This window comes from Vulpes vulpes, chromosome 13, assembly GCF_048418805.1.
Source record: "Vulpes vulpes isolate BD-2025 chromosome 13, VulVul3, whole genome shotgun sequence".
Classification (NCBI taxonomy): domain Eukaryota; kingdom Metazoa; phylum Chordata; class Mammalia; order Carnivora; family Canidae; genus Vulpes; species Vulpes vulpes.
The window spans coordinates 72,002,724-72,015,573 of record NC_132792.1 but is presented as its reverse complement, the minus strand read 5'-3'; the positions used below and the strand labels follow the sequence as shown (position 1 = coordinate 72,015,573).

Genomic DNA, 12,850 nt, shown 5'->3' with positions numbered 1-12,850 from the left:
TGCTAAAATAGACCTCAGAAGTATGTGATCAAATGCTCTTAATCTATAGATAGTAATATTAAGACAAAATGAGCCTTGCCCAGAGTTATATAGCAAAACAGTGGCAGCTCCAGGTCTAACACCCAGACCGACCCTTCTGGAAGCAGTGCTAGTATACTGTTGATATGTTAAATTAAACAAGTGGCAAGTAATATAGATAGGATATGGTCAAATGCTAATTCCATAAAATACAAAGAAAGGATGGATATTATAGAACTTAGATGTTAGCTAAAAACATTTTATTTCTTTGACAGGATATGATATGTTCCACTTAAGACTTTTATGTTCCGTACAGCTTCTAGAAAAACAATCTACAAGCTTTAGAGGCTCAGTAACTTAGTATATACATAAAAGCATGCCTCCATTGTGTTCCTTCCACATAGTATACAATGCTTGTTAATTCCACCTTTAGTTCCCAGAGGCAGAGACTATGTGGGTGGTGTATTCACATTTCCGGAACCTAATAGGTCCACTGTAAATGTTCAGTGGCCTTAATTTGTAGAAATTATTTCTTACCATTTTTTCTTACTTGGTACTGTCACAAAGTAATAGGAGTCAAGAAGGCATCCCCAATAGATCAATGATCATGGGTTACTTATCACTTGTATCACAATCTTATTCTTCTTAATATTTTTTTTCTGTAATTTTTTTGGTTGGCTTGATACTTCTCAAATGTTTCGCTGTCTTTAAGGAAGACTTCTAAAAGCCCTCTAGGAGATTAGTTTAAGGCTACAGCTTTTACAGGTATTTTTCCAAAGGTGGATGGAGAGATCTGTGTCAGAGAGATCTATGTCTGTACCATGTTCAAGAATAGAGATAATTAGGATTTGAGTGCCTGTTGCTGTGTTCCAGACACTCCTGGGTAACTGGAAAATCTGAGTAAACTATTCTTTCTTTTCTTTCTGGATTTGTGAGCTGTGGTTGATTGTTGTAATAGGAAAGTGTGTGTAGGTTGACTATGTATCTTTTTGATACTTACCTGAACTGGTGGGCTCTGGACATAATGGCTTATCGCTGTTTACCTTTTGTTTATTTGTTTAGCCATGAACTGGACATTGATGAAAACCCGGATTCAGACTTTGATGACAATGGTTCCCTTCTGGGATTCAAGCATGGCTCAGGACAAAAGTAATTATACATAAATACAACATAAATACTATTGTCTGAAATTTTAACACTTCAGCTGTTTTCAAGTTCTCTGATATTCAGTAGCTAATGATGGTTATGGAATTGATACCATTTGAGATGTTACAGTTAAAACATTAACCTCTCTTACAGAGAGATTACCACACATTTGATATATTCACATGTATTATTAACTCAGTTGTACTTCATAGCAATCCAGTATCATTATTAAAATTTCATGAATAAAGCAACTGCAGCCCACAGAGCTTGTGAGTTAGGATCATATCAGGGATTCAAGCCAAGCTCTTGAGACTTCTAAGTATGGTTCTCTTTTTCACCTAGCATCTCATGTATCTACCTCTGTATATGTCTGACATGTATAGCAAGCATGTCATGAAAAGTTCAGATCTGAAGTAGCCCTTTTTTTATTATTATGAAAACATTAAAAGTCAAAACAGAAGAAAGAATAAAAATCTTTCAAAGCACTCCTCAGAGGTAGGCAATGTTTGGCATATATCCTTCCTAATTTACTTGTGTGTTTTTATGATTATGTACATATAAAACGGTTACTCCCTTTTCATAAAAACACAAAAACAGAATCATACTATACTTGTTTTGCAGCTTGCTTTTTTCCCCTTAACAATGTACCATGAACATCCTGATTTATCAGTACATGCTTATTTATCTAATCCTTGTGTGTGACTTACCCTGTATGTACCTCTAGGTTGTTCCTAAGATCTAGGCATATGCCCTTGAGGTTCCCCACAAGTTATTATGTTTACCAATGTTTCATTCCTACTTACTGCTGAATAGTATTCCACTGTATGGGAGTATCATAGTTTGTTTAACCATTCATCTATTCAAGATCATTTGGATTGCGTGTGGTATTTTGCCAGGACAAATAAAGCTGCTGCAAATGTTTGTATACAGAAAGTATAAGTTTTCTCTAGGATTAAATGCCCAAGCATTAAGTACAAGAATATTGAAGGGTTTATTGCATATACCATGAAGACTGAACTGAATAGTTAAGGCTCATTAAAGACCTACCATCTGTGTCAGCTTGTACCAGTGATTTAAACAAATATTATGGTCTTTGATGTTTCTAAGGGGTGAGACTTTGTTAGTTATGAAATCTTAACTGATACCTACATAATATGAAGGCCGCAAGAAAAGGACATAGATCTAAAAATTGACTTATAAATTGAATCCAGCGACTCCTGGGTGGCCCAGCGGTTGAGCATCTGCCTTCAGCCCAGGGCATGATCCTGGAGACCCAGGATCGAGTCCCACGTCGGGCTCCCTGCATGGAGCCTGCTTCTCCCTCTGCCTGTGTCTCTGCCTCTCTCTCTCTCTCTCTCTCTGTGTCTCTCATGAATAAATAAATAAAATCTTTTAAAAATAATAACAATAAAATAAATTGAATCCAAATTATTAGTTCAGAAATACATGCTCATAATATTATGAATATTTTTTAAACTATCAGTTATCTCTCCTTTATGGTACTTAAAGGCCATTGCAGTTGGTATCATCTCACCATGAGAAAAGATAAGATTTCCCTCATGTGCAGTGGGGTCATATTTTTCTGCAATTTCTTTACTACATTTTACTATGTGGTATATGCTTTCTGTTACAGATAAGGTATTTGATATCCTCAACCGGCATTTCACATTTAGTTGAAAATGAGCATGCAACCAAGACCTTAAACTCCTCTGCATTCAAACTTTATTTCTAACTTTTGTAATTTAGAAAAATGAAATTAATATGGTGGCTACTAGTAGAAAAATAGTGAAAATTGTCATTTTTATTCTTTTCATGTAAGAAAACAAACTCATAGAATTTAAGGTTTGAGTCAACTTCCTTTGGTTTGGCCACAGATACGGTGGAATTTCAAATTTCAGTCATCGGCGGGTCAGATACCTACAGAAGAATGTAAAGTATAAGTCAAAGTTCCTGGACATGAGAAGACAAATAAATATGAAAAACAAACACATTTTCTTTACTGAAGAGTCAGAAAAAACATTCAAAAAAAGCAAAACTCTGACTAAGGTAGGTTTAAATTTTGTTGTATATTTACAGATAGAATTTATTTTGTAAGCTTGACTCCTTAAAATTTTTTTCAAGTGCAGCCTGGGTGGCTTAGTGGTTTAGCACCGCCTTCAGCCCAGGGTGTGATCCTGGAGACCTGGGATCAAGTCCCACGTTAGGCTCCCTGCATAGAGCCTGCTTCTCCTTCTGCCTGTGTCTCTGCCTCTCTCTCTCTCTCTCTCTCTCTCGGGGATTAATAAAATCTTCGAAAAAAAATTTTTTTTCAAGTAAAAATCCTATTTCTACCAGATATAAAAGTACCTAATATTCTCTTCCCCTTGCTTCCTAAAGGCATATATCATGTGAGCCAAATTCGAAAAAGAATAAGTTGGTAATAATATGAAGAGGGGATGTTTTGAAAGCTACAAAGTATCAGTGTCTGGGAAGATAAATAGGTAAAATTGCCTCCTATACACATAGTAACAGTGAGAATTTTTCATCTGCTTCAGGCTTAAGTAGGATCCTGGAAGTCAGTTTCTGGTCCAGCATTAATTGTAAGCCTTAATTTTGAGGTCATCAATCAAACATTGCACTAACCAGTTCATCCTAATAGTTTCATGCTAATTTAGTGAATACACTGCTAACTGGAATATTCATGCCCCTCTCTAGGACTCTGCTGTTACCTGCTGTCCATGCACTTGAAAAACAAAAGTAATTAGAATTATTTTTGGTTGATGAGTGATAATTCTCCACTATAGGAGAAAAAAAATACTTTTTAGTGAGCAGAACCTTTGTGTCAGTTACTTTTCTAACAGCACCTTTGAGCAACATAACAAACCTCCAGACCTGGTGATGACCTTGTTTTACCTTTAGGATACATTATCTTTCCCAACGTCAGCATTCTTCCAAAACCTGCTATATATTTATAGCTGGATTTATTTGTGTTATATTTTGGATTGGTTGGTCACTGATAATATTCTAATATTTTAGTGGCCCAGGCTATATCTGGAACACATTTCCCAATATCAGACCAACCAGTCTTTAGGCATAGCCCCTTTGTTTTTAGGCATAGCCCCTTTGAAGATTCTGGATTGTTGCCTGTGCTCATCTTCCAATTTCCTAACTCATGGGAAGATCATGAAGATCTGTTATGAAAAATACTCTTGTTATAGAAGTTTGCAAGGAAGTACATATCATCTGTTAACACCTTGTTAACATTTCTGAGAAACCCAGTTTTTAGAAATCATTGTACTGACTCTACTGCTCCATTAAAGGTTAGCTTGCATTCTTTCTAAGATTAGCACTGTTCTTTTTCTTACAGAGAGATGGGCACTTAATCTTTTTAGAGTTTATCTTTGGTGCAGGGAGTACAGTTTATCATAGCCTGGGCCTTTGAAGAAAGGTCTGTATAATTTGTAAAGCTAATATTAGTGACTCAATAAGTAGGTACATTTGTAATAATAATATCATGTTATATTGTTAGAAGCCTTTGTGGAAAGCTACTGGAACAGTTCAGCTTTATCCTCTTAGTGTTCATTGATTACAGGAAAGTCATTGTTATATGTTTAATCTGATGTTTTCTTTCTTTTAAAGAAATCTTTAATAAGGTCATGGTATGTCCAGATACTAAAGTGCAGTTAGCTCAGAATTCTGTATAATTAGCTTGTGTAATCTAGTATACTTATCAGAGTTAATAATTAGAACATTTTCTCAGTGAGATCCAAATGGTAAAGCCGGTATAATTTGGAATGAATTCAAGCCTGTAACGACTTAATTTCAGGTAGAAAAATTCCTAAAATGGATTAATGAACCAATGGATGAGGAAGCATCACAGGAATCCGTTTCTCATGACAATGTACAAGACACGTGCACAAGCAGTGATTCAGAAGAACCAGAAATGTCTGTTAAAGAAGGTGATGACCCACTGGAGACAAATAATCCAGAGCCTGAAAAGTGTAATGCCACGTCTTCAGCTGGTGAACTTGAAACAGAAAAAAATGAAGGAGACAGCACGATAGTAATTATTACAGATAAGGAAGATGGTATTACTCAGATTACTCCAGACTCTCTTCAGGTAGAAACTGAAGGTAAGACTAAATATGCTTCAACCTGCTGATGAATTTAGATAGTGTGCTTCCCTAGTTTGCAGTTCTGAATCATCTCTACACTTAAGGATTCACTGCTGTTTATTTCTTAGAGAGAGGGCACAGTAAGTGTAAATGTGCTAGTAGCTATGATTTGGCACAGAACACTATACTTTTTGTTGGGCAAGCATGATAAAATAAAAGGCCAGGCATGTGGGAAAACTGAGTCTATACCTCTGTCTATGCCATTAAGATTGGTCTCTGCCGCTGCCCTCTTCCCTGGGCTAAAGGTAGCTAGCTGGAAGTCCCTTTTATCCCTCTTGAAATTTGGTTTTTCCCTGGTTTTCCTTTTGATTAATTTATTTGCTTATTTATATATTTTGTATTTTATGGTAATGGTTGTTGGTAGTAGTAGTTTGTTATTTGGATTGCACCCTGACATAAGGTATTTGTAGTAGTTGCTTGAAATGAATGGAGAATGGAGTCACATTTTCACTTTATGCCCTTTTGTATACTGTTTGAATGTATTCTACAGCAAATGTTCTTTTTTAATTTATAATTGTATTCACTGGAACATTGAAGCTTTTATGAGGTAGAAATTTTCATTTGACATGTATTCATTTTTATCAATGAATGATTTCAGACTTAATCTAATGAAACAATTATATTATGATGGTCTCTTTCTTAATTTAGTATTGAGGAAAATACCTCATTTGAATCTTAATTTTTTTCTGTGTGTGTATGTGTGTGTAGAGAGAGCTGAGTTCTTTGTATCACATACTTCTTTGCCTTTCTAAAAAGCATACATAAGGTAGTTTAAATTTTTTTATTGTCACGTACAGCTGATGTTCATGTGGCACCTGCAGACTTCTAAAATGCCTTCATATGCCTTATTTTCATTTAAGCTATAAAATAACCCAGTGAGGTAGGCAGGATTATCCCCATCCTAAAAATACACACAGTAAACTCAGAGAAACTAAGAAACTCACCTGCAGTCACAGTGCCAGTGGGTGGCATAGCTAGGACTCAAAACCAGGTTGTCTGATTCCTCCATCCCATTTTCCTGTCCTCCCCTAATTACCTTGCCTCATAATGCTGGTGGTTCCTCACCAGAGGCATTTGGAAGATATTGGCTGTTAGAATGATCTAGGAGTCCTGGCACTTAGTGTACACTGGGTTGCTTAATATAATGTTGTATGGTCTTGCAAGGATGATCTTGCGCAGTAAGGATTTGTTCACTCAAAATGTTAGTATCCCCTCTCCTAAAAGACTCTTACTATACTTCGCTATTGATGACAGTTCTGCTGTTTGCAATGATCAGATGACCATAATAAGATATAGTCCTATCCTTGAGGATTGGTGGTAATTTTATTTGTCAGCATCAGTTCTTGTCATTTTACTTAGCTGTGACAGCACTCTTTCTAAGTTGCTATTTCTAATCTGCTCAGAATTTAAACCAAATTACCAAATTAATAAAAATTGTCTAAGAAAAAATCAATCTCTGAATGAATGAGATCCTTCCCTATTAATCTTAAAGCAGTGACCTGTCTTAATTTCCCAGAAGCCATATGACCTTCAGGTCATATCTGGATTCGGAGGACTGACCAAGCTGAAAGTTAGGAGCTTAATCAGTCCTTAAGAGGTTTTATTTTAAAGAAGGGAAGAGAAATGCTTGGGCTTCCTTGGGCTTCCACATTTGACCGACTAAAACAGTGTCTTATCTAACAAACGTAATAACTATTATACCTATGTAGTATCTCTACATATTTCCCTTTACAATCCTGTGAAGTAAATAGGTAAAATACTATCATTCATTCCTTTTGAGGAATTAAAAATTAGATCTTAGAGAGCCTGGATTACTGTTCCAAGCTCAGAGAGCTTTTAAATAGCAAAATAGAGGCTGTAATCTAAAGTCTGTGCTATGCACAGTATGCCCTCCTGCTTCTCCTGGGATGCTGTTGAATGCATGGTCTGCAGTACATTCCCTAATTATAAATACTGAACCTGGCTATACTTTTTACATAAATTCATCTTTGATTGTCTTTTTTCATACTGGGCATCTGCGTATTTATATTCTTTTATTTTAGCTGAAAGTAAAAAGAAAAAGAAGAAGAAAAAAAACAAGAGCAAAAAGGTAATTGGTCTGCCTCCTGAGATAGCTGCTGTTCCTGAGCTGGCAAAATACTGGGCCCAGAGATACAGGCTCTTCTCCCGCTTTGATGATGGGATTAAACTGGACAGAGGTAAAATATATATATAATGCTTAACGCTATTTTGAAATAATTTCAGACTTACAGAAAAGTGGCAGGAATAGTAAAAAAGAAATTCATAATGCCCTTTACCAGATTCAACTGTTCTAACATTTTGCCACATTTGCCTTACCATTCTCTATGTGTTTCTGGTCCAGTTGCTTTTACTTCTTCGTACTTATGTGTGTATTTTCTAAGAACAAGGATACTTATGCAACAAGGGTAAAATTATAAATTTAACATTGCTACAATACTATCATTTGCAGTCCAGATCCTAGTCTAATCTGTTACCCTAATCATGTTATTTATGGCATTTTTTTTCTTCCAGTATAGGATCACATGTTACGTTTAGTTTTCATGATTTTTTAGTTTCCTTTTGTCTGGAATAGTTCCTCAGTCTTTTTGTCTTTTATGACTTTGATGTTGTCCAAAGAAGAGTGACCAGTTATTTTCTACAGTGTCTCTCAATTTAGATACATATGTGTTTTTAAAATTTCATATTCAGGCTTAACTATACTTAATCTGTATTTTACCATAGGTAGCAAAGGGAATCAATAGATTGTTGTTGGGTTTGGGCTTTTTTTTTTTTTTTTTAAGATTTCATTTATTTATTTGTTAGACAGAGAGAGGCAGAGACATAAGCAGAGAGATAAGTAGGCTCCCTGTGGGGAGCCTGAAATGGGACTCCACCCCAGGACCCCAGAATCACTACCTGAGCCACAGGTAGATGTTCAACCACTGAGCCACCCAGGCACCTGGAGAACAATAGATTGTTAAGCAGAATATCTGATGATGTAATATCTAGTGTAGAAAGATATAATTTGATGAATTAACACTGGAAACTGAGTTCTTCTGTTGAGTGTTCCTACTATGTCTTGAACACCTTCTCAATTCTGCAAGTTGATGCTTATTTTCATATTGGGGCTACTTAAACGTTAATCTTTATTAACTATCAAAATCAGGAAGCTTGATCTGGGGTTAGAATTTTAGGTTCTTTGAACCTCTTATAATTATAAAATATTGTACATTGGAGAAAGCACATGGGAGTTTGAGAAATAAGACTGGATAAAAGCTTTTTAATTCTATAAAAGGAGTTTATTTTTTTATTCTTCCAGCAGTGAGGAGCCATTTAGATTTTTGGTAAGGAAAGAGAACAAGAAAATTGGTGTATCATTTTGTTCAGAGAAATATCTTTCTGAAAAAAATGTTAATTTCTTCTATTGGGAAAAGAGGTTAGTACCCTCATTCTTTTGGAGTAGGTTTAGGAACCCATTTCTGAAAATGAAGAGAGTTCTGCTGTTCTTAAAATTTTGCAACCTGTTGCAATCAGCTCCTTTCATTTCCTGACCCTTTGGAAATGTACAAATATTTCCAAAGTGTTGAGTACAAATCTGGTTCAATGCTTCCCTGTTAGAAATGAAACAGGAAACTTGGTGGAGTTTGGGGAGTTGGCCAGTTGAATAGCTAACTTTCCATCGTTCATAATAGTCCGTAGTTAATACTTCAAACAGAAAAACTAAAATTCCATTCAATTATTGGAAGTATATTACAAAAGCATCAGGCAAGAATTAAGGCGCTTGCTTCTGTGGAAATTGGGAAGGGAAATGGTACTGGTCCTTTTTATAACAAGTTTTGTGGAACTTTTTTTTAAAACTAAGTCAATTACGGGCACCTGGGTGGGTGGGTTGGCTGGGCATCTGCCTTTGGCTCAGGTCATAATCTCAGGGTCCTGGGATCAAGCCCTACATAAAGCTCCTTGCTCAGAGGAGAGTCTACTTCTCCCTCTCCCTCTGCCCCTCCGCTGTTCATGTGCACATTCTCTCTCTCTGTCAAATAAATAAATAAATCTTTAAAAAACAAAAATAATCTATAATTTTTTGAGAAGAGAAGCTAAGTTTTGCTTGTGTAGATAATAATATTTGCTATGTTTATGCTTGGGCTGGCTTCTTGAAACTAAACATCTTAACAGAAATACTCTTCCCTTCACAGAGGGCTGGTTTTCAGTTACCCCTGAGAAGATTGCTGAACACATTGCTGGCCGGGTCAGCCAGTCCTTCAAGTGTGACATTGTAGTAGATGCATTCTGTGGAGTTGGAGGAAATACTATTCAGTTTGCCTTAACCGGAAAGAGAGGTAATATGCCATCAAAGGAAGAAAAGTAATTTATTTTCAGTTTCAATAAATGTTTCATTTTGTTTCAGCCTATCTTTGCTGAGATTTAATACATAATTAGTAATGTGATGCCAAGTATTTAAAATAATAATAACTAGCATATATTAAGCATATACTTTGTATCACGTACTGGTGTAAGTGCTTAATATATATTAATTTATTAGTCAGTTATCTTGTGAGTGTATCTTTTACTGTCTGCGTTTCACAAATAAAGTGGGAAATAAGGAGATGAAATAACTTATCCAGAATTACACAGACATAGCTTGACAAAGTGAAGATTATAACATTATATAAAACTATAAATATTAAAAAGGAAAACCATTCTTTAGAAGAAGAGGGGACAGAGAATTCCAGCTTTGCCACCTTTATGACTTTGGACATCATTTAACCTCAATTTAAAGGAAACCTTAAATTGACATATCCTCTGTAATCCCTTTCAGCTTGAACATTATAGGACTCCAAAAACCTTTTAAGTATTATATCATTCTTATGGTTGTTTGATTTTTGAAACATGAAAAAGAAAACCTCTATCACTATATATGTGTTAAGAATTATGACAAGTAGGTAGGTACGTGTGCTATTTCACAGGGGAAAGGAAGCTTTATAAAATTGAACGGTCTGCCCAAATGATCATGACTGAATCATGAAGCCAAGAGTTTTTACTCACTTTTTTCTGCTATCTCTGATCTTTCTAAATTCTTTTTAAAGTGTAGTATGATGTGACATTTTAAAGACATCAATTATTAAGTCATATTCTGAAGATGTTTTTTCTCCCCCCAACATACACATGTAGCTTCCATTTCAGTGAGTTACAATTAAGTCTTACTAATTTATATAAAGTTCTAAAGATTAACTAGGAAAGTATGATTCTGGAAGCATAATATAGAAGTTAGAAAATGATGAAGGAGAATTTGACGTTGATTCTGAGACCCAAACCCATGCTAATGAACTGTAACCCTTATTTAATCATGTTCCAGGGCATGACATTGCTCACCTTATGTGGTCCAATAGCCTCAATTAAAGTTGTTTTCACATTTTCCTGGAATAGGAATTATTTTCTAGTTTTCCTTGAATTCATTATTTACTCGTAAAATTTTTTTCTCTGCACTTGCCAGATAAGCCAGTCCTGTGAGCTCAATTCAGTGTTTATTGGTTGAAAATGATTTTTCCTCAAAAGTTGTCAAATTTATTTTCATTTTAACATTGTATCATAACATGACAACTCTAAAAATCTGTCCTCTGATAAAGCAGCAAATAGGTCTGAAAATATTTTCAAAATATTATGGAAACCATCCATATTACAGATTTATATTTCTCTGTATATAGGTACCTTGCCAAGACTTTATGCAGCTCTGTATACATTTGGTAAAGAAAAATGTCTGTTGTGGGTCTCAAGCTAAAAGAAGGCTACCTCTGCCGTGTTATCCCAGCCCCTTAGGATCTTTTAATCACTCATGCTTACTGATGAACAGCCTCTGAGAGGAAAAGGAAGCAAACACAACGCCTCCCTAGTAGTATCAGGATCTGGCTTCTGTCCTTGCAGCATATGGAATGAGAAGCTCAGAAGCATGTTCAGTATAGTAGTGTCCCATGACCTGTTCCCCCAAATCAGCAGCAGCTCACACAGATGTCCTAATTTTAGTTATATGTACTGCACCTAGTATGATAGAGCTGACTGCATCATCGTAGGGAATTCAAAACTTTTGAAGTGTAATTGTGTGCCTGTATATCTATCTGTATGTGGGCTTATATATACACACATGTATGTATGTTTGTATATACACATATGTATATAATCAGTTACTCTTTAAGTGAATGTACATGAATACCCACATGTATCCATATATATGAGAAAATGGATTGTTTATAATTGACATGATCCTGTTGTGCCTCTTATTTCCTTCTATTCAGGTAGTTGTTGTCTATGAGTATACTCACCTGAATGGTTAGAGAATCCACAAAGTTTTGCATTTTGATGGTAAAGTTTTTTTTTAATATTTTTATTTATTTTTTCATGAGAGACACAGAGAGAGGCAGAGACATAAGCAGAAGGAGAAGCAGGCTCCCTGTGGGGAGCCCAATGTAGGACTCAATCCCGGCAGGATCATGCCCTAAGCCAAAGGCTAATGCTCATCCACCGAGCCATCCAGGAATCCCTAATGTTAAAAATTTTATACCTTTCTGTATACTTCAGTATTACTGCTATCCACTAGAATTTTCTGTGATGATAGCAGTGTTGTGTATCTGCACTGTCCTGTAAGATAGCCACTAGCCACATGTAGCTATTGAGCATTTGAAATGTGGCAGTGTGGAGGCGTCTGGGTGGCTCAGCAGGTTAAACGGCCAAGTCTTGATTTTGGTTCAGGTCATGATCTCAGGGTCCTGGGATTGAGCCCTGCGTTAGGCTCTGCACTCAGCGCGGAGTCTGCTTGAGAAGTCTCTCTTCCTCTCCCTCCGCCCCTCTCCTGGCTCGCTAGCTTGCTTGCCATCTCTCAAATAAATAAATCTTTAAAAAAAAAAAAAGAAAGAAAAGAAATGTGGCAATGTGACTGAGGATCTAAATTCTTCATTTCATTTTAATCAGTTAAAGGTAATAGCCACATAGGGGTAGCGGCTATTGTTATTGGACAATGCAGTTCTATAAAATGTCATCCAACATTTGTCAGCATTTCATTTACATAATAGACCAAGTGCTTACATTCTGTTAGGCCTAAAGACAAAGCAGCCTCTAGGAGAAATGAAGATGAAAAAACATGAAGATTGACTGAATATATTTGATGTTGAAAATAATTTTTCCCATTGAGTTTTTGGTGTTAGCATATTTTTCCGTCTGTCTCTGTACTACAATTGGAGTAGATTGAACAGCTGAAAAGGACATTTTCATCTTTTCTTTTACGAATATTACTTGTTTAGAACAGAAAAAATAGCATTGTAAATGCATAATTTCAACATGTGATTGGAGCTTGTATTCATTGTTGAAGTGATTTATTTAGTGCATTATTTCTCAAAAGTGTTAACAAATTTTGAAACTGGCATTTTCTAGAAAACTGTTTCCATGACAACCATGGTGTATACATCAGGGTTCCACTTAGACCTTCCAAATATAAAATATTGCCACTAGTACCCTGGTGCACATACAGGTGCATTTGAGTTATT

The 12,850-nt window shown here is 35.8% G+C and overlaps 1 protein-coding gene across 3 annotated transcripts in view; it reads left to right on the top strand.

The window, feature by feature from the left end:
• The window catches only part of TGS1 (trimethylguanosine synthase 1), a 40,699-nt gene that overhangs the window by 12,700 nt on the left and 15,149 nt on the right, over positions 1-12,850 (top strand). For 2 of the 3 annotated variants that reach the window (XM_072734712.1, XM_072734713.1), the window contains 5 exons: positions 1,081-1,167; positions 3,039-3,214; positions 4,974-5,276; positions 7,361-7,516; positions 9,512-9,655. In XM_072734712.1, coding sequence (XP_072590813.1) covers positions 1,081-1,167; positions 3,039-3,214; positions 4,974-5,276; positions 7,361-7,516; positions 9,512-9,655 — 866 coding nt within the window. Of the gene's footprint in view, positions 1-1,080; positions 1,168-3,038; positions 3,215-4,969; positions 5,277-7,360; positions 7,517-9,511; positions 9,656-12,850 lie in introns of all 3 variants that reach the window. The other variant, XM_026011531.2, reaches the window with a different exon arrangement.